This window comes from Thamnophis sirtalis, unplaced genomic scaffold (genome assembly GCF_051295495.1).
Source record: "Thamnophis sirtalis isolate CommonGarterSnake01/CBP01778 unplaced genomic scaffold, rThaSir2_p1.2 scaffold_1, whole genome shotgun sequence".
NCBI classification, from domain to species: Eukaryota; Metazoa; Chordata; class Lepidosauria; order Squamata; family Natricidae; genus Thamnophis; species Thamnophis sirtalis.
The window spans coordinates 105117440-105139625 of NW_028261381.1; the positions used below are offsets into that span (position 1 = coordinate 105117440).

The 22186-nt window shown below is 41.9% G+C and overlaps 1 protein-coding gene across 3 annotated transcripts; it reads left to right on the forward strand.

The window, feature by feature from the left end:
- The first annotated feature begins 614 nt into the window (after window positions 1–614).
- MDK (midkine) lies at window positions 615–18859 on the forward strand. Of its 3 annotated transcripts, none has more exons than XM_087720237.1 (5): window positions 615–888; window positions 15197–15276; window positions 16043–16204; window positions 16736–16897; window positions 17874–18859. In XM_087720237.1, exons 2-5 carry the CDS (start codon window positions 15198–15200, stop codon window positions 17936–17938), a joined length of 468 nt encoding a protein of 155 aa, XP_087576363.1. In that variant the 5' UTR covers window positions 615–888; window position 15197; the 3' UTR covers window positions 17939–18859. The 3 variants fall into 3 exon arrangements, with proteins under 3 accessions (XP_087576363.1, XP_013918227.1, XP_087576354.1); XM_014062752.2 differs by having other exon boundaries at window positions 642–888; window positions 17870–18859; XM_087720228.1 differs by having other exon boundaries at window positions 642–881; window positions 15194–15276; window positions 17870–18859.
- The last annotated feature ends 3327 nt before the right edge of the window (window positions 18860–22186 follow it).

Consider the following 22186-nt stretch of genomic DNA (forward strand, 5'->3'; position numbering starts at 1 on the left):
GGAAAATCGGGGAAGAGGCATTTTAAATCAAGCATATATTAAGGTTTTACGCAGAAAGCACGTTTGGTACAGTATCACTAAAGCAAACGAATTAACAATCGCAGTTCTGCAACCTTATGGAACAATCAACTTCTCCTCTTCATTTTAAAAGAAAAAGTTGTACAAAACTTTTCGGCAGGTCATTTCGAAAAAGAAAAAAGAAGCCAAGGAAAACATTTCTCGGTGCGGGTGTTCGCAGCTTCCTGCATTCTTCAGACGGTAAAGAAGACAAAAACGTTCCAAAGATACCGAACAGCTAAAACTATACATCACATTTTGGGAGAGAGAAAAAAAATATATAGATCAAACTTTTAGGGTCTGCCGGAAGAAGCCCCGGGGACAATTTCCAGACTCTCGGGAATTGTCACGCTGCGTTACCACACGAGGAAAAGAAAGAGATGGTAGGGCGGGAATTGAGGTCGGGTCATAACTTGGGGGTTGTCGGGGGAGGCTCTTCAGCGACCGGACCCAGCTTCGGCTCGCCCTCCGGCCGCTTCTCCCCTTTTGTCTCCGGAGCTTCTCCACGAGGGAGGCGGAGCCTCGGCGGTAACTTTGGGCTCCCCCTCCCCCCCCAAAACCCACCTTTTGTTGTCAGCTGGGCGTGACGTCAGAGGCCGCCGCTGCGCCAGGCAAGGTTGGTGTCCACATGTGACCAGCTGAAACTAGTTTGGAAGACACAAAGGGAAAGGAGAAGGGAGATAAGGGAGCAAGATAGCCGGGCAGGCGGTGAAGCGGAGCCAGCCGAGCGGCCGGGAAGCACGAGGCATCCTTTCGGGGAGAGACCGACCAAGGACCGCGCGCCACTTCAGCCCTCAAGCATCCCATCCATCCATCCACGCAGCCAGCCAGGCAAGTTCGGCGGGGGAGTTCCCGCGCGCAAAACTTCGAGTTGGCCGGGGAGGGGAGAGGGGAGAGGGGGGGGCAAAAGGGGAAAAAAGGAGGCAGGAGGCGGCTCCGAGCCTTCGTTCCGTGAAAAGAGCAGCGCCCTCTCCCCCACCTACCCCCGCCCTCCCGTCCCCAGACCCCCCCCCTCAAAGGGCAGGCCGGGGGCTGCGTTTTCGTTCTGTTGGCGCCCACATTTCAAGGGTTCCCGAAACTGCAGCCCCTGGACGAAGGTCCGACTCAGCTTCAATTCCAGGCTCTCAAAAGAGGGATGAGCTGTGCTGGATGGAGGTCCGGGTGGGGCCACGAAGTTGAAGGGTGGGTGCGCCTTTCTCCCCCCCCCTTAAGTTTCTCTTGGCTCCCGCCGACAGTCTCTGCGGCAGATGATGCTCCCCTTAGCCGGGAAGTCCCTTCCTGGGAGCGAAGGTGGAGGGCGGCGCGCCTGACTGAGCGAAGGAGGGGGAGGGAGGGCGACCTGTTGGATTTCGACGCCGAATCACCCACGATTGTTTTCCCCGTCCTGTCCTCCTCGGGGTTCGGTTTGGTTTTGTTCCCCTGGCCTTCCGTTAGAGTTTATGGTGTGGGGTGTAGTGGCGCGCGGGTGTGCAACTTTTTTTGCGGGCCAAAACTTGTTTCCAGGCAGAGCTTTCGTTGCGTGGGTATTTGAAGACTCTCTCTCAGAAGCAACCTGGACGGAGCTGCAGGAGGTCCCGGATCGGCCTAACTAAAGCATCCCATTGGGAGACTGAGAATCTCCACTACCTCTAAAAAAATCTGCTGTGTGGGAGAGGGCTGAGAAAAGGGTTGGAATAAAACATCCATTTGCTGGGTCCAGTTGAGTCATTGTTCACTAGCCCTCTGTTTGTGTGTGTGTGTGTGTGTTTCCTGATATGTTTTCCTATTGGTCACTTTTCTCCTCTGCACCAACTTGGCTTGAGCCACCAGGAACATCGTTTCCTTGGGGATTCACAACTAGTTAATCAGAAAGACCTATGGCTAAAGGGGGGTGCCTGCACAGACCCTAAAATGAAGCTGGAGGTTCCATTTTCCAAACTTCTGGGTTGTTTCCGAACATTTCATTACCAGGCTAGGTAACATCTTCAAGTCGAGTTTAGCCCCTAAATTCTGCTGAAAATTTCACATTCAGAAACCAACCCACAAGCTCGGAGGACAAACCTCTTCGCCCTCATCCTACACCCGAGCCGCAGGTTTGAGCATGGCCTTAGCACTAGCATTTTGTTTCTTCCAGTGACCAGTCCATTCCTTAACAAGAAATGAATATGTACCCTTTGCCAACATTGTTCCCCTACAATTGGTACTTGCTACCCCCAGCTCAGAGATAAAAAATGAGCCTTTGAGATGAATAGCTCTTGACCTGGTCTTTAAGAGCCATGACTGTGAATGGATTTTAAAGCTTTATGTTTAAATCTGTGTTAAGTGCCTTTTACATCCACTTCTGAAGTACTACATCTGAATTCTTCTGTAATTATTTGGGCTAATGCTGAAAATGGTACTAAAGAGTGGAGAGTGGTGTATGTATATGGGAGGGGGAGGGGGTGATCCTGGTAACTTTTTTAGTATAATTTTTATTAATGATTTTTTAAAGGAAGTTAAAAACTAATACAACATAATATAAAATAAGAAAAAAATCAAAGCGAAAGCCAAATGTGCAAGGAAGGAGAAAAAGTAAAAGAAAATAGTTTTTAATCTTCTTTACAGCAGTTTATAAGCACAATCATGAGTTTACCTCTTATTCTATGGTTAATACCTATTTTATTTTTATAATCTCTCCTATTAGTTATTAAAACCATAAATCACTTTTCACACAAGACGTCCATAAAGATTTCCAGTCAGCAATAAGCATAGATATTAGGTATAATCCTTTGCAAGAAGTGGGATGCTCACAAAGGAACAAAGGGAGAAGAGTGACAATATGCGTTTTGTGACATCAGAGTACAAATCTAATTCATGTACTTAAATCAAACAGAAAGCAATTCGGAAACATGGGATTTGCATCTTAACTTTATTATGAACGTGTTGTCATTTTGGTGTAATTTTCTCACCACGGACTGCTAGAACTTGAGAATGCAACGTTTTGGAAGAAAGTCCTTCTTTTTTAGATGGGCTGCATCTCTATTCACAAATTATTGTACCATTTTCAATGTAAAGAAGAATGTGAGTTACATGTATTTCACCCTATGACAAGTTCCAGGAAGGAAGTATCTTCACATCTTTGTCCCACAAACATACCCAAATGGTGTGTGTTGTTGTTATTGTGGAAAACAAAGAGGGTGGCTATCATGCCCTAGTGCAGTAGTTCCCAAACTTGGCAACTTTAAGACTTGTGGACTTCAATTCCCAGAATTCTCCAGCCAGCTCTGCAGAGCTGGCTGGAGAATTCTGGGAATTGAAGTCCACAAGTCTTAAAGTTGCCAAGTTTGGGAACCACTGCACTAGTGGACCTGATCATAGCTTGCTTAACTTCAGGTCCTTACCTAAGCTTATGTTTAATTAACACGGGCAAGGGAAGGCATGCCATTTGTTTACAAACCATGATAGTATTGAGATATTTGGTTGTTTTATCTTTTGCCTCACCTACCTTTGAAATCATAGCTTAATAATATGCTTTCATGTACTTCCCCAGACTGTTCTTTGATAATGCACACTTTCAGGGTTCCGCTTGCCTCTGATTGTGTGTGGAGGAAATGAAAAGTACAAAAGTAGATTAGCACCATCCCTTTTGACATTCCGGGAGGCCCTCAAGACTTGGTTACATTACCAAGCCTAGGGCTCCCAGGGAACTGGAGATATACTTAGATTGCTCCATCAAGGTGGCCATTTTCATTTCTCTTCGCCTAGAGCAGAGGTTTTCAAACTTGGCAGCTTGAAGACTTGTGGACTTCAACTCCCAGAATTCTCCAGCCAGCCACAAGTCTTCAAGTTGCCAAGTTTGGGGACCCCTGGCCTAGGGATATGTATATTTGCTTTTTATCTTGTTTATTTCTTAACATAGATTTTTATACCAGTGGTTGTTATATCTGTGGCTTCATCTGGTTGTTATATGCCACCCAGAGTCACTTTTGGCTCTCCCCCCCCCCAATTTGGTTAATAAATAGATACATCAGAAAATATTCCATCATATAAATTTCCTGGGTAATGTGTCTAAGCAATATCCCCACTGATTAAAAGGATGGGTCTGAGCAATCCAGTCATGATACCCTATCAAGGCCTTCTCCAATCCTGCATACCCCAGATGTGTTGGCTTGGTACAGCAGTTCCCAGTATTCTCAGCCAGGTTGAGGAGGCCTGCTAACAAACCCACTTGACTTTGAAGGCTCATTCTGAAGTAATAATAATTTTTTCTTCAGATCTGTATATCAGAAATAGAGCATAACCTATTTTATTTTCATTGCATAATCCATACATTTTCTCTCCTTGTATGCTGTCTGGAGTTTTGATTGTCTTGTGGGGTGTTTTGAAATGGCAATGGCTAATTTACTAAATTCATGTGGAGAGTGTTGGTTCAACTTATCAGAGAGCCATGCAGAAGCTGTTGGGTGCCAACTTTTATGTGCTAAGCGGCGGGCATGGTAATTGGAAGGAATGAGCACATATGGTGGAAAGTTTACTTGTAGATGCAGCAAAGTTTGTTGCCTTTTTCTAAGAAAAATGCAAAGCTGTGTGTCTTTAGAAGCAAGTCCTGTTAACTTCCATTGGATGCATTTCCAAATTTCCAGCTCTCTCCTTTTGCAGGCTAGTAGAAATTAATTTGATGGTAGTGAAATAATTTATGAGGATTTAGCTTTGTGAGATCACTGCAGCCCAACTATTACTATATAAAAAGGAGAAACTCTCAAATGGAGCTTAATTCCTGGTGACTGCACAGACTAGAGCAGATTTGAGGTGGCCGACAGGGCCTTATTTTGAATGATTGTATATCTTTGAAAGAACAGAGGTGAAAAAAAGGAAAGGGCTGAAAAGAAAGAATGGTAGGAGGAAGTGGTAGGAAAGGCAGACTCTGAAGCATCTCCAGAGACCTCCAGGGGAAAGGAGGGAGATCAGGAGTGGGAAAGTGGAAGAATACTGCATATTATTGAGTTGTTCTGGGCTCCAGAAATTTGAGAAGGCTGCAAGCAAAGAATGGGGAAAATGGGCAATTTTGCATGTGTTTCACTAAAGAGAAGGAGTAGCTAATGATTGGAAGGGGGTGGGAGCCAGAATTGAGGAGACACACAGAAAGAGAAACAGGTAAGACAGGACTGGGGGGAAAGATGCAGTTGTTCTCAAAATGGAGGAGAAAAAAATGTCCCAAAGAAGCCTGGACAATTAAGGAAAACACCTATGCTTTAGATTCCCTGTAGCTGCCAAGTGTGCACCCATATATTTAAAGAAAATTGTCCTGGAGTTTGCCTGTTTTTATTCCAAATTGTTAAAAGATACTCAACAAATCTGATATGTCCCCTAATTTAGAAAAGTCTCCAAAGTATTCGTTGTTTCTAAAATATTCTGTCAATATATCTGAATACAAGAGAAGGTAAAGTGAGTGATATATAGTTGTGGAAATGAATTGTTCCTTTTCCCCACACTGGATCAACAGAATCTGGATTTTGTTTTTCTTTCCTATCATTTTTGCTATATGTTCATGGTAAATTGGATTTTTTTTTGGGGGGGGGGGGAGAATGGATAAATGTTACACTTACAAGTTTCCTTAAAAAAAAAAAAACTAGAAATATAAGATCTACCAAACAGAACACTTGGTAAAACATAGACTCTCTAATAAGAAGTTGTATTAAATACATGTCATCAAACTGTCTTTGTAGTTTTACTCTATGGTAAAAACATAATAGTTTCACATGGAGATGTTAGTGAACTGGGAAAGAACAATAGCATAAATAAGTAATCAAATGATAGCTGCAGGTGTTGGCACAATAACAGTTGCTGTACTTCCAGTTGGATGTCGATTCCTTAGTCGCAGAGTGAGGGGGGGGGCGGAATCTGGAGCTCCAGTAAAAAACTATATATTTTAAATAAACGGGGTAGTTTATTTTTTTTTAGCATGCTGTGTGGCATAAGGTTCCAGCGTTCTCTTTATTTCTAAAGATGTATGTGGTATGTGACTTCAGCCCAAAGCCTAAACCTGTCCAAAAAGAGCTAAATTAGACAGTTTCTACAGAATGTCCTAGAAGCATTACAGGGATCTTTTTCTAATAAAGCAGCATTTATAACCTTGCTGAATATGCCCCTGATGGCAGAACCTCCTGAAATAAATTTGTTCTGCAGCCATTTTGTTTGAGCTTCGCATCATGTTTCCAAAATTCAAATGTGCACACAAGTCTCAAAAGCAGGATTAATGTGTTAGTTTGGGATGTTAAAGGTTTCACTTCATATTCATACTAGTCCTTAAAAGCCACCGTGTTTAATCTAGACTGATGATAAATAAAGCATACATAAAACGTACTTAACAGCTTACTTTTCAGGTTTATATTTTTTACATGTTTGTAGATCAACCTTCTGCAATCTAGTATCTTCAGAATGTGTTGGGACTCCCCAAATTCCTAGCTGTTTTGGGCAAACTGTTAGAATTCTGGGAGTAGAAATGCACATAGCCTAAAGCAATGATTCCTGCATTTTCTGACATCCAGCTGCCTAGACCAAAAATATGCTTGTGTTTCAGACTCTGCTTCTTCACATATACCACCAGCCAGCCATTCAGAAAAATGGATCAGTGGCTGAAAAATGGTTCATCAAAGTATACAAGTGATTCTACAATATCAGTAGCACCTAGATTTACATACCCCTCCACAGTGCTTTATAACACTTCTGAGCAGTATAATGTCAGCATATTGCCCCCAACAATCTTGAGTCTTCATTTTACCAACCTCGGAAGGATGGAAGGCTGAGTCAACAACACACATCGATCCAGGTTCAATAGTAAGCAAGTGTACTGAGTAAATAAATACTAAAATTCAGAACAGGTGATTTATTGGAACTTGATTGAAAAAAAATTCTCCATTTTGGGGAAAGTTAAGAGAGATTCAACTTCCTGCAAATCTCTCTCTCTTTGAAATCAGCAATGGGTGCCCCATTAAGAAGGATGCTGTCTTTTCTTCCCACCAATTTCTAAATCTGATATTATTTTTTTCAGTATGCAAGCTGTATGGTTTTTGCAAGCAGTGAAGAACCTATGTTCTCCAAGAATGCATTGCTGATGATCTCTCCATATGTTGGTGAAAATTAATCACTCAATTAAACACTTGTCAAGAAGACACGCCTGTTGGCTCAAAGGACTTTAAATAAAACTTTATTCTATATTTGCAGTCCAGATCTGTGATGATTTAGTCAGAAATGAATTTATTAAATTTAATACAAGATTTGCAGCCAAAGTCTATAGAGTCGATTTGAAAGAATTCATTGCATGCCTAAGAATTCATCTGATTAAGAAGACATGGTGGAGTAACTATAGTTGTGTTTGAAGTAGCACCTGGAGCAGATCTTGCTTGCCAAACCTGACTGGGCAGAGAAAGTCCAAGCTAAGCTCTTTGTTATTGTGCTTGGCACCTGCAACCCCATTCCAACATCACTCGAAGGTTTTCTGTGGACGAAGTCCAGGGTTACTCACATCTTTGGCAATCCTAAATGTTGCCAAAGTATGTCTCAACTTTCAGCTTCATCTCGGCAAGTAAAGCTGAAAAAGCTAGTAGGAATTAAGTATGCTCTAAGATGTAATTATATTAAAAGTTTGATGAAGGAAAATATTGAGTCATTTGGAAAAGGGTAATCCCAAGGACACTTTTTATTTAAAAAATAGTAAGCTTTGAAGGAAAAGAAAATGGGTGATAGCCAATACATTAGATTTTTGTTAATATTAATATTCTCAAATGATTTTATTTGACTGCATTGATCTGTATATAGTTTTATATTTCAAAATGTGTAAGAATAACTGCCAATATTTTAATTTTTATTTCATGGTTTGCAAATAGATAATTTTATTGTAATAATTAGAGAAATAAAGAAGAAAAAAACCTTGCCTCTAAAAGTGAAACTATAAAGGAGGATAGAAATTGTTTTTTGTATCCGTACCCTATTTCCTCTCACTAAACACAAGGTGAAATTTGTGAATGTAAGCTCAGTAATATTTTAAGAAAAAAGCTATAATTTCTTATGATTCTTGATTATTGATGTTTCTTTTCTCTTTCTCTTCACTTCTGATGAATTGATAGTACCTTGAGTCCATTCTTTATTTAAAAGTATTGAAATATAATGTAGAGAATATTATCTTGAATTTGTTGCCAGTTTGATCAATTAGAACAGTAAAGGTAATGTGAACCTGTTGTCACATCCCCCAAAAGTTTCAGAAGAAACGAACCTCAACCTGATATCCTGCATTTGAAGGATGCACAATGAATTTCAACATTCTGGCATGAAAACAGTGCTTTTAAAGATCGCCTAGGCAATCATTCCTCTCTGCAAAATAACTGAATTCCTGTACTTCTCTGCCCATAATATGCTTATCTTTAGCATACCTTCTACAGTTAATAGCTTAGTTCAAATAAGTTGGTCTTGCCTTAAGTCTGGTTTCAGGCAGTAGACAAATCCCATAAATAAGTAAAATAAAATTTATTTTCCTTTCATGATTTTATCTGCCACCTAGCATGTACATTTACATATTACTTAGATTTGTTTTGTTTATCATTAAATATACTGCATTCTGTTTTTATATAGCTGGGAGATCAATCTTGTTTCCGAAATAATTAATGAAAGCAGAAGAGACATATTGCTGAATCTGAAGAGAATGGTTTTTTTTGCAGGCAGAAATAAAAGAAATAAAAGTCATGTAAGACTAAGTATGTTCATGGAGAGTATGGGAGAAAGAACAGTGGTTCTTTTCTGGATTTTGACATGGTTAAAAAAAGATTCAGGTTGAGGTATTTCTTGTTTCCAGAAATAGGAGTTCAAGAAAGCACAGTATCCTAAGCCAGTGAACCACCATTGAAATATTTAATAAGCAAGAGTCAGATGGTAATGGGAAGATGATAAAATCAAGATGATGCTATAAAACTAATTGTATCCATGGTGGTGCTGGCTGGGTTTACTATCATTTAAAATATAAGCCAGGTTCAGATATTTGTTAAAATCTTAATAAACTATGATACTATGAACATGTAGCATTAATCACTTATGTTCTCCTCTGCTCGTTAATCAGTTTTCAATACGTTAAGTATGATTTGTACTCAGACATAGTTCCTCCTTATATCCATACTAAATAATTTGAATAGAATGCCCATTAAAATTGGCAAAATAAGCCAAGATTTATCCTGATCCAAGGCTAATCATCCTATGGACATTAAACAATTTTCCTCAGTTTGGTTTTAAGAAATTTTGCCTTTAATAGAAGATGGTATTGTGATGCCAAAGTAAGTGTGTCAGAAATGGAAACCCAGAATTCCATTTTTTGTTCCTTACTAGCGAAGATACGTTTGGTATGGGGAAATTTGAGTGATGAAAGATTAACTGGAAATAAACAGTTAATGTTTCCCTGCTTGTGGTAAATTATGTTGTCATCACAGTCAGAATAAGCTTTTTATGCAGGAGGAAAAGCATATATCAACTGCCCAAGGTTTTTAACAAGCTAAAGAAAACCGGATGGCATCTCATGAATTTTCTTGTTTGACCTTGGGACAACTAGTTAAAACATTCCAAATCAAGGACAGAGGTACAGTTTCCTTTTAGATGATTTTTTTACTCCTTCCTTGTCTCCCCCACCCCACCCTATGTGTGTGTGGGGGGGGGGGAAAGAACCCCACATAGGGCATCAAACTCCTTTATGTGGAGAACCTGGAAAAGCAATTTTCCAATAATTTTCCATAGTGAGGATTATTTTAACAAAAACAACTATAGAGAGATGAATATCTTCTTGTGGGGGGAAATATGGTGCTGCCATTTTAGGGGGGGGGGAAACCCTTAGGTTTTGCCACATGTTTGATGAAGTTGCTCTAGGAGCTCCTGAAAAATGGAAGAAAGTATAAAGCAGGCAAAATGTGGAATTATTTCAGACAATAGGCTTGCTGCTATGGATGCAATAGAAAGGAAAAATTATTTCTACCTTTTGTTCCCCAGTACCAAATCAGAATGGTGCAGACATGATGCATAGAATCAGGGCATCTTTAGGGAGTGTTGAAAACATTAAAATGGTGGTTGCAGCTCTAAGGACCAGTCATGCTTTTTAAAAAAAAAACCCAAACCCTCTCCCTCCCCCATAGATACCCCTGTTCAGAAGCACAGTCATACCTGCATTGCAAAACTAATGTGAAAGCTGGTCAAAAGGGAGTGTTCCTCCAATTGAACAATCCGGATAATACATTCTCTGAGACTTACTATGTTTGCCAGGGTTTTTTTTGTTTGTTTGGTTGGTTGGTTTTTTTGCAGGATTTCAACATTTCTCTCGAAGGAAATATATACCAGAAGACAAACTCTATGTAGAGCATGTGGTGTTTGGGGGCACCCAGCATTAGTGACAAAATTCATGGAGCTAGAGCAGTGTTTCTCAACCTTGGCAACCACTTGAAGATGTCTGGACTTCAACTCCCAGAATGCTGGCTGGGGAATTCTGGGAGTTGAAGTCCAGACATCTTCAAGTAGTTGCCAAGGTTGAGAAACACTGAGTTAGAGCAGATCGAGGGTGATTTTTGTGGGTTGAATTACTCCCTGTGTTATTCAGGAATAAAGGTCACCATTGGAAAACAACCTTTGGAAAGGCTATGGCCTTTCCAAGCCTTTGTTTAGCTGGATGTGGCCCTGGGGCTAAGAGGTCACACCTCTTTTTAAAAAAAGAAGGGCTGGTATCCAGAGGAAACAATGAGGCCAGCTTGTTCAGTGCCTTGTAAGCTCCCTGGACCGTAGCCTTTCATGGCTTGTTGCATCTAAGAAAGAAGTCAGCAGGCCCAGCCTCTGGCGTGTCTATTGTTGGACCTTGCAATCAGAGCTGAGTTCAGATCCCGGCTGCTCTTGAGGCTGATCTGCTGCCCTTGCTTGAAGGGGGCTTTGAAGAGAGTTTGCCTGGGCTGTGTCCTAACAGGCACTTTGCTCTCCCTCAGGGGATGTTTCTCGGCTGAAAGCTGAATGGGAGGGGGTGGGGTGTCTGCCTTCAGCCTGTGTAATTCTCTGTGACAGGTCAATTCAGAGGGAATCTGACAACTTCTCAGCATCAGGTGCAGCCAATGGAGCCTCAGTAATGAGGTGACCTGCTCTCTGCAGGGCCTGCCTGGGAGTGGGGGCTGGAGATTGTTGAGGAAGGAGCAAAAGTGCTGATTGTGTCTTTCTTTCCTTTTCAGCCACCTCTCTTTCCCCTCCACTGAGCACAGCAGGCTTCAGCCCAGCCTCACCAATGGTAGAAACGGGGCCAAAGACTTTCTCCAGCAGGGCTGCGAACACACTTCCAACTTACTTTGTCTGAAATGCCATTTAGGGTCCACTATCCCCTACTTTCTACCCTTCCCCACTCTCTCCACTTCATTGCTTGGGATGGGGAGGAACACCGATTAAATATCCTGTGAGCGCATATAATGAAAGACATGTGCTGGTTAGATCCTTCATCTTATTGGATAGACCTCTAGAGGAGTTGGGAGCCTTAAGAGGAAACATGAAGTAACCTGATGCAATAAATAAATAAATGGTGGGCTTGGCCAAGAAAGGCCTCATCCTTCTCAGCACCTTACCAGAAGTTTGGATAGAGTTTCAAGAAAAAGCTATCAGACCTCTTGGCCAGGCCCACTGTTTAATCCTTGCCTGAAGTCTCATAATTAGCATGTATTCAGTACTCTGGATTTAGCAATTGTGTATGCCAGGTGAACAACTGGATTGGGTATGTTATTTTAAAAACCACACAATTCACCCCTCTTGCTCATGTGGGCTAGAGCTGCAGCCCCCATCTGGTGCTCTCCAGATGTTCCTGGGTTGCCCTCTTCATCCCCCAGCTGTGTTGCTGGAGGACACAAGCCCCGGGAAAGCTGAGCTCAGAAAGCATTCACTCAGTTTGTCATAATAGCCTTTATTCTAACAGCGCTTGAAGCGAATAAGCAAAAAGATGCTGTTGTGCATATTATTCCATTGTTTTATTTCTACCTTGCTTTTTGCTTATTCATGGAGTTTGTATTTTATAATTAAAATACTAAGTGGAGAACTTGAAAACTATTTGACACAGAGTATTGCCCTCTTTTTTCAGTGGTTATTTTTTACCACATTGGAGCCTCTGAATCTGAAATTGAAATAACCAGATTTGTAGCAAAGGACTGCATAGTTACTGTAATTGGCTTAATCAAGCAAAACCTTAATGGCCATGTTTCTGCATTCAGGAGGCAAATTAAAAGGTTTCACGTCATATATTGGTCATTTTCATGCCCCTGCCATACCACTGAAAACCCATGGGAAAGAATGCCTTGGCTGTTACAACTTCTGTGCAACTAAACAAAGAGTTTTGTTTCCTGATTTATCCTCACATTTTCTGTTTGTGTGGTAACCAAAACATTTTACTGTATTTTATTATTCGATCTGCTGTTGGCTGTTGCTGGCTGTCCTGGGCAGATAAGAATTATATATGCACCCATAAATTGAATCACCATTGTGGAGTTCCATGTATGTGGGAAGTTTATAAACCTGTTAAAAGAAGAATGGCTAAATCCTGTTGGCTGAAATAAGCAATGGAGGACTTGGAAGAAAAATGCAAAGTAACGGTGATGGAGCAAAAGCAGCTTGTGCACCATAGCTTTGTCTATGTGTGCCATTCCTCTTTTCCGTGGGATGTGTGTGCACATACACAATTTGGTGCTACGCTTGTTTCCATAGACTCTTTGTTGGGATATGGTAATAGGCTGATAATAAGTGAACCAGCAGGGGGAGCAGCCTGCCTTCTAAAGCTCCCCACGAGATCTGATTGTGATGAGCTTTTATTTTTAATCTTCTGTTTTAATTCTCAAAACTGCCTGTCAGGGTTTCTTTTCCCACTCTGGATTCTTTTGGAGATACATAAAGGCTCCATGGCAGCAGAGATCTCCCCAGCCTCAGGAGCTTTGGCAGAGACGAGGTGGCCTGCTGAGCGCTAGATAAAAGAGACACTGGGGGAAATCAGGGGACAGTAGCAGCCATGGAGGGGAGTGGGGAGAAGGGCCTCGCTATGGCCAGCTACCAGACCCCACCCAGCTTTCCAAAAGTAGGGGCAGCATAAATCCCTTTGGCAGGTTTGTTTTTTTCCAGTTTTCCACTTGGTTGAGCCACATTTAAAATCTAGGAGGGCCAGAGAGGGGATGCTATTTGGAAATTTGAGGATATAAACCTTATCTGGTTTCTGTCCTCTGCTTGGGAAGCTGCATTGGAAAGATCCTTACCTGGATCTTTAAGACTTGTCTTCGTGAAAGGTGTTTCCATTGACAGGTGTGTGAAGGTGTAGTGTCTTGTGAGGCTTCCCTAGGACAAACATACCAAAAAGGAAGCCTAATTGAGCAAAACAGAGAGCAAGGGCAGGAGATAAAGAAACTACTGTATTTTTCAGATTATAAGATGCACATTAGCTTTAGAGGAGGAAAACAAGAAAATAAATTCTGCCTCTGCCTACCAGCATCCATTGGTATTCATCTGGCTAGCATCCTTGCAGCAAACAGCCTGGTCAGCTTCAGCACGTTATCGCAGCCTGATTCAGCATGAGCAGCTGGTTGAATACCGCCAATCAGCTGTTCCAGGCTGCAGGGATCACTACAGCCCATCACTGCCTCCGCATGTTGCGTTTTTGGCCTCTGCATGTCGCACTTTTGGCCCATTCTTGGCGGTGGGGTTCACCGCCACCACTGATCCCACCACCTGGAACCGGCTGAAAACACGATGCACGAAGGCCAAAAACGAGGTATGCGGAGGCCGAAAATGTGATGCGCAGAGGTGGCGATGTGCTGTGGTCCTGCAACATGGAATGGGTCTAAAACGGAACGTGTGGAGGCCAAAAATGCAAATGGTGGTGGGTGGGCGGGGCTTCAGCAACATTCACTGTATAAGACGCACAGACATTTTCCCCCACTTTTAGGGGTGGGAGTGCGTTTTATACTCTGAAAAATACGGTAATAACTAATAGCATTGTGATGTAAGCAGATAGCTCAACCAGGAATTTACTACTGTCTTTTGCAGCGACTTATAATAAGAACTAGTTTGGGTACATACTAGGATAACATGATTGGTAAGAATAAATTTAATTCCTGTACTTAATGGACTTCAGCTTTGTCTACTAAAGTCAGAGGCACATATTGCAAATAGGTAACTGATTCTACAGGATTTTGAGGAAATCTATGTAAATTAATATCTACAGCAGATGGCAGCATCTAATTGACCTTGGCTGATCTTGAAAAAGTTAAGACAGGACGGCAGTACTTGGATTAGGTGACTACTTGGAAATTCAAATTGTAGACTGGACTAGGAAGACAAAAATATTCCAGAGGAGAGAGTGGCAAATACTGCTAAGAAAACTGTATGGATACAATCACCAGGGTCAAGCTGGAGGACATTTTACCCTTTTTGGCTAGATTAAAGTAAGACAAGTACAAAGGAGTGTAATAAAAAAAAACAACTTACATATTGTTGCCAAAAAACCTCCTAAAGAAATATATAAAGAATCACCAACAGCTAATATTTATCATTAGAAATTAAAATTCCCCATTATTTACCAATAATATCATCTGCACTACATATCAAAGGAGAGAAGATAATTAGTCATCTGCATAAATTGGTTTTTAGAAATTATGCAAATGTATGCAAAAAGTGGTGATGTTTCACTAGAGGTATTTTCTTTGTTTATTTTGAGAAGGAAACTTCTCTCATCTTAAGCATCTGCTTCTGTTCCCTTGAAAGAAAAAAAGCTAAATAGATTATCCCAGTGCAAGGTTTAAAAGGCTAAGAATTCGCTAGTAAATCAGAGCCTTGAGGAAATTGGATGAACTTGAAATGGCAGGTTTTTCTGTTTTTGTTTTTTAATAAGTCCTTTTTCTCTTAATTTAATTACAGTTTGGATTACTGATTTGTAGCATTTGATGTGTTTCCTGCTGTGGCAATGAAGTGATGAAGGGAGCTTAACCTGTTGCATGTTTACATTCCAGGCTACGCAAGGCTCAGGAACCTCGTCAGCAGAAAATCCTATCCCTCCCCTTTGTCACATCCCCCCATTTTACAAGTTCTTTCCTTGGGATTAGAATATATATATATATTTGTGCCAAGAGTGATTTCAGTGTTTTTCCTCTTACAGAATGCAGGCCCGTGGACTCTTTCTCCTTCTGGTTTTTATTCTTCTGGCTGTATCTTCAGAAGCAGGCAAGAATAAGAAGGGTGAGTGTCAGTGTTGATAGGTCCCTATTTAAAGTTGGCTATTTTCAGAAGATAATCTTTCAGTGGGGCTTTCAGAAGTGGACTAAAAAGTATAGAAGGCAACATTTTTCTTCTGGGTACTAGACTAATAACCAGGAGATGGTAAGTTCTAGTTCTGCCATAGGCAAGAACTAGGTGCTTTTGGACTTATTTGCGCTCAGTCCTAGCAAGAAGGCAACTGCAAAGGATTCCCCAAAAACTGCAGCCATGCACTCAGTAGAGTTGGTACTAATTTGAAGGCCCGAGAGTCCTCTGTCCTATTTTAAGTAAAGAAAGACAGGCTGCTTTTTAATGGTTCAGAATAGATTATAAGAAAGGTAAAGGTTCCCCTCGCACATATGTGCTAATCGTTCGCGACTCTAGGGGGCGTACTCATCTCCGTTTCAAAGCCGAAGAGCCAGCGCTGTTCGAAGATGCCTCCGTGGTCATGTGGCATCACTAAATCCAAAGGCGCACGGAACTCTGTTACCTTCCCACCAAAGGTGTTTCCTATTTTTCTACTTGCATTTTTTTACGTGCTTTCGAACTGCTAGGTTGGCAGAAGCTAGGACAAGTAATGAGAGCTCACTCCATTATGCAGTGCTAGGGATTTGAACCGCTGAACTGCCGACCTTTCTGATTGACAAGCTCAGCATCTTAGCCACTGAACCACCGGATCCCCATATATTATAAGAAAAGAGAAGGCTAATTCTTGTGAGTCTGAAATGACTGCCTGCTTTTTGTGCAGACAAGGTCAAGAAAAATGGTTCCGATTGTGAGGAATGGCGCTGGGGCCCATGTATCCCCAACAGCAAGGACTGTGGTGTGGGCTTCCGCGATGGAACATGTCATGACGAGACCAAGAAGCTCAAATGCAAGATTCCATGCAACTGGAAGAAGGAGTTTGGAGGTGAGCATTCATCTGGTTTAGGGGAAGACTCAGGGAATGATGCAACAATCTTATCAGAGCCTCAGGAAGCCAGCCAAGTAGATTTCAAGTTTAAATGTGAGAGGATCAACCCAAACAATTAATATCTGCATTGTATGTCAGCCCATTGCTTACTTCTATGCAATATCCGTTTGCCTAGGTTGGCTCTGATAATTATTGGCTTCTTCCATCGCTTCTTGTTATGCTTTCATATTAAAAGCATTTTAATCATATTCTCTGGCTTCTGAGGCCAACTGGTCTTTTCAGAAAGAAATTATTTGTAATTTCTGGCAGCTGCGGTTCTTTTACCATTTAAGAGTATAAAAAGCTTTCCTTTGTCACATTAGCCAAGCTGTCCTGATAGCTCTGCGGTGGATGGCAGTGGTTCATGAGTTTGTGAAATGTCTGCTCATTTCCTGGGCATCTGGGTTGTTTCTTATTTTAGAAAAACTGATGGTGAGGGGAAGTCAAGTTGTTGTGTTGTATCTAACTGTTCCTACTTACCCCACCTAGCTGATTGCAAGTACAAGTTTGAGAACTGGGGTGGCTGTGACCCTGCAACAGGTCTGAAGGCCCGTTCAGGTACTCTGAAGAAAGCTCTTTACAATGCCGAGTGCCAGGAAACTATTCAAGTGACTAAGCCCTGCTCTCCCAAGACCAAGTCAAAATCCAAAGGTCAGTCTATTTGTAGAAGACCATTGCTTTATTTTGCATGCTGCTAGGTGATACAAGAATAGAAATAGAGCATTTAGAAGGCTAGGAATTCATGGATGACTATCCTGGTTACCAGGCAGAGTTCTTCTAATTTCTTAGGGTTCCTTCTGCCCAAAAAGACTTTGGTCTGTTTTGCACTTTTATTAATATCCATAAAGGTGCCTGGCCAAGTTTGCTTATAATGTATTTTGAAGAGCTACAGAATAGCTCTTCAAAATACATTCTAAACAAACTTGGCCAGGGACCTTAAGTATAATGAATACTTAAGGAGAGTGCACAACAGTCATAGGCAAACTAGTATGACCATTGTTGTTGAGAAAGCACTATGGATGAGCCCATGTTGTGCCCAAAGGGCTTGAGGATACCCACAATCCTCATTTCTTCTCTCTGTAGGACCTCCTGGGGGTCATAGTGAGAGCTGGAAAAGATTAGGCAAGCAGCATCACTAAACCTGTTCCAATGCCCAGAATTCCTAACTAGCATTCTGTTAGTTGTTGTTTCTCCATATCTAATGGGCAGCAATGGGGTAAAATGTTACAGGAAAGGAATCCAAATATCTTAACTTTCTCCCACAGAGATTGGGAATGCGGGAGCCCAAAAATAAGCATGGCCTTATTTACGTGCCAAGATAGCCAGAGTGGGTCAGGTGATCTGTAATCAACTTGACAATGTTGGAAAAGCAGATGTTGCCGTAATATTAAGCCTGCCAATACAAATAAATTATGGTTTCTTTGGTTTTGGTGTAAATTATGTGACCCTTGTCTGGATAGCTTGAAATTATTATTTATGGCTTCTTGTGTTGGACAGATCCAGCAAAGTATGTTTTATTCAATATCTGATTGTTGTGCAAATCATGGGTTGGTGTGTGGCAGGAATATAGTCTTTGTGTAATACGTTGTGCTAATGTTCTTCCTCCTTAATTGTTTCAAACAGCCAGGAAAGGAAAGGGGAAAGACTAGTATGATGGATACAGCTCCACCGTCTTCAGGGCATGGTGCCTGAACCCACTTGGACACACGCCACTTGAAGCTGCAGCTTGGCCCCTCCCAGCTTGGCAATACTTTGCCAAATCCCATTATTCTTCAGCCTGCACAGCCTTATCTTTAACTGCAATAAATACCATTTCTAATCATTAGTTTTATAGCGAGCAAGCTCACCCTTTCCTAAAGGAGGTGTTGCTTGCCTTTCCCTTAACCTCTTCTACCTCTTGCCCTCTCTATGTGTCCCCAGTATCCTTTGCTCTGGTTTGCTTCCCTGAATGCAGCACGATGTTTGGAAATGGGCCCATTGCAACAGGGTCTTGCTAAAGCTTTCCACCTCTGGGGTTCTTTGTCCAAGGCTTTTTTTGCAGTCTCTCGCAATCTTAGCAATGCCTGTGGTTGGTCCATGTAGCTTCATCTGGTCATAAACCAAACCTTCCTTTAAGGCGCCCAAGGAAGTCCTTTCAGGGAATGAGAGAGGATGTGAGAGAAATTACAGTAGAAATGGGATGAGGAATCTTATCTGCCTTACCTCCATAAAAGAGGCACTGTAGGAAAATACAGGCCTCTTTGGTATCGCTTTGCAGTCCCTTTCCCACAGAAGAAGTGCCTACTTCCTGGCATGCGCACACCTTCCCCTTCCCCATCTCTAATGCACGTATGTTTCTTGATAGACAGCCTTCCCAACTGAGGAGCAGCACAGCCAGTTAACCTCTATGAGCTGTGCTTGCTTCCTCTCTCTGCCCACAAGGCACTCCTTGCCTTCCTTTTGGCATCAGGAAAGGATCCCTCAGAGCCAATGAAACTGGTTCCCTGTCTCAGTCCCCTTTGTCTGTCCTCCTGCTGGGATGCTGTGGCCTTTCCTTCCTCTACTGGTGCTGGGTAAGCCCTCTGCTTTTCATAGTTTCCCCCCCTTTTTCCAATAAAGGTCTTTTTACAAAAAGAGTCTGTTTCCCCTTTCGGTCCTGTTTGAACAAGGGAAGGACTGGCTGTGTACAAAAGTAGCAGCAGGTAGAAAACGGTGGGTGTAGTTGTGTGGGTGGCTATAGAGGCATTGTTCAGTATCACTGAAGGAAAGTCTGTCTAAACCTGTCAACACTGAACACCCCAGAAGCTACCTGACAGACCTTGGCTGGAGGGACAGAAGCACTTAGTACTCAGATTCATATACCACTTCACAGTGCTTTACAGCCCTCTCTGAGCTGTTTATAGAGTCAGCCTATTGCCCCCAACAATATGGGTCTCATTTTATCCACCTCGCAAGGATAGAAGGCTGAGTCAACCTTGAGCCTGGTAAGATCTGAATTGCCAAATTGCAGGCAGCTGGCAGTCAGTAGAAGTAGACTGAAGTACTACACTCTAACCATTGCCCCACCGTGGCTTAAGAAGGACCTTGTTGTCTACTCAAATTTTCATGGTTTTTCTTTTTTGTAAGCACATGGAGTGAGGTATACTTATCAATATAGATAGTCCTTGGGTTATGATGGCAATTGGGACTGGAATTTTTATGGCTAAGTAATGCAGTCATAAAGAGTGTTGTTCATGATCACATCACTCAGCAATAACAGTTTCAGCAGTCCCTGTTGTCAGTTAGCAAGGATTTTGTGGGCCATTAAATAAGGACCTCGTGATGGTAGAAGGGGGAAGAGGTGTTGCTTTGAGCTGGCACAACGGGGTGTGGGCAGGCACTACAGAGAACAGGTGGATGTGCAGGTGTCAGTGGGTGGGCACTACAGGTTGTAAATGGGTGGGGGGTCACTGGGTTGCCATGGAATATAGGCAGCGGGAACTATACAGTGAGATCTCTGTGCTCAGGGACTCCTTGGGATAAAAAAAGCCATGGGAATTGGGGGATTATATGGAAGCAACTTGCAACCTCCTGTTGGCTTCCCCATTGACTTTGCTTGTGAGAAGCTGGCATTGACATGATCCCAGAATGCTGCAACAATTGTAATTGCAAGCTGGTTGCCAAGCACCTGAATTGTGATCACATGACCGCATGGATACTGTAATGGGGGCAACATCAAGGACTGATCTAAGGACTAATGGGTGCAACTTTCCCTTGTTCAGCATTCTCATAACTTTGAGCAGTTGTTAAATAAGCGGTCATAACCTAAGGACTATTTGTATTTAAAACAATCATTTTAGGTAAGTTAAGGATAAATTCAAAGCTTGTATATCATGAGCATCTAGAGTAAGATGATGTTGAAATCCACATAGTTGCCACTTTTCCAGAGCAGGTAGCCACAAAGGTCTCACACCTCTACAAAGACTTGTCCTTGGAGTAGGGACAAAGTGTAACAAAGAGAATTGAGAGAATTGAGGATCCAGGGCTTGAAAGTGTGCCATGCTTTTGCTTCCTCTGTGTTCCTCCATTTGGAAATGGGTCTAGTCTGAGAGCAAAAAATGGCAATTTGGAAAAATATTTCACATTTGTACAATATGATGCACACTGTGTCATGTCTCCCTTTACTATCATTGTGAGTAGCCAGGTCTGGAGCTTTGCTCATCTAGAATCACCTTCATTTGTTAGTAATTTGTTCTCTACCTGCCAAGATCGGCTATTTCTTCTTAAACTCCTCTAATGAAGTGAGAATGTATAGTATAGTCACAGTTCTAAATATGCCTCACCATTCAGAGAATTGTAATCCTAATACATCTATAAAGAACTGGGCTGAAAAAAAGATGTTCTAGGCCAAGGGTCTCCAACTTTGGCAATTTTAAGATTGTGGACTTCAACTCCCAGAATTCCTCAGCCAGCAAAGCTGAGTTGAAGTCCACCAGTCTTAAAGTTGCCAAGGTGGAGACCCCTGTTCTAGGCTACTGGAGATGATATCTGATTGCTTCAGATCCTGATGATCCACTACAGAAAAGTAGGGATCTTTGCACATGTCAGTGATTATGACTTTTTTGGGCTTTTAGAGATTGGAAACTTGTGTGCATATAATTTCTCTAATATGCCTCACATCTGACAGCAGAATCGCCTTTCAACAAATCAACTACAATATGTGTTAATTATCTAGGATGTTGAATTCTGTTTAACTTGGACAAGAAAAGTATAGTGCTTCCTCACTAGTAAATAGGTAACAATTCACCAGGCCAGCATTTTAATCTCCCCATTATGTTCAACAACGCAATACTATTCTCTATTCATCCAGTATGCCTCAATTTCAATTTGTGAGCCAAATGTTATATGTGGCCCATTTACAGGGGGCATGGGGGGGGGGGAAGTGAGATCAAAAGGTGAAGATGTTAAAAGCATTTTACTTTATCAACAGCCTCCCATAGTAATGGGAAGCTTGTAGTATCCTGCCTATTTATTTCACTCCTTCCATAAGCTTTGTTTTTCTGTTTTACATGTTCCTTGCCTTGTTCCTCATGTTACAAGTTCCTACTTCAATGCTTCTGAGGGATGGAGAGGTTGAAATGCATCTTCCAATATCCTTGCCCATTTGCCACATTGGGGGCATCATTGGGCAAACCCAACACCTCTCACTATTTCAATAATATTCATTGCTATTGATTGATGCTGATCAATTTGGGGCTAATTATGCCCACAGTTGGCATTGCATAGCTTAATTTCTACCACTGGACCACAACCATTAAAAAAGCCATGGTGAAAATGCCACTAATATTCTACCAGCTGCTCCTTGGATTCCTTCAGCCCATTCCTGACCGAGGACATTTTCTTGTTCTTGCTGTCAGTCAGAAGGAGAGGAGAAAATTGGCAAACACTTAATGAGGTTTTTGCTCCCTGTTTTCTAAAAATACTTTCATATGTGGGTTTCTGCACATGCATGCACATAGAGATTCATTGGTATCTTTTATAGTATTCTCTTCTATTTTGCACAGAAGCCAAAAATAAAACTTGATTTGGGGAAAATATTTGACTCCACTTCTGCATTGTTCTACATGGGAGAGAGGAGGGGAAGTCAAATTCCTTCATGTTGCTTCAACAGGGTTCACTTTTCATTATGGGGAACTTAGTGTTTAAATACAGGATGAAACAGTTATCCTTAGGATCACTGATGCTAATGAATGGAACAAAGGGGTAGCAAAGTTGATTAATTTATGGGATTATTGCTGAGGGTTTCTGGAAGAAGCATTTCCCCCCTCAAGTGCCAAAACCTTGAATCCTGTGCCCTTTGACTGAAGGGTAGGGGCTGTTTTTTGCTCCCACTGAGTCAAATCCCTGGCAAACATGGGTCTGTGTAAGGTAAAGGTAATGGTTCACCTCGCAAATATGTGCAAGTCGTTCCCAACTTTAGGG

Excerpts from the sequence above, each read along its gene's own strand:
- MDK (XM_087720237.1), top strand. The coding sequence starts at position 15,198 with ATGCAGGCCCGTGGACTCTTTCTCCTTCTGGTTTTTATTCTTCTGGCT. Across the intron at positions 15,277-16,042 it reads AGCAGGCAAGAATAAGAAGG|ACAAGGTCAAGAAAAATGGT; the intron begins GTGAGTGTCAGT and ends CTTTTTGTGCAG. Across the intron at positions 16,898-17,873 it reads GACCAAGTCAAAATCCAAAG|GAAAGGAAAGGGGAAAGACT; the intron begins GTCAGTCTATTT and ends TCAAACAGCCAG.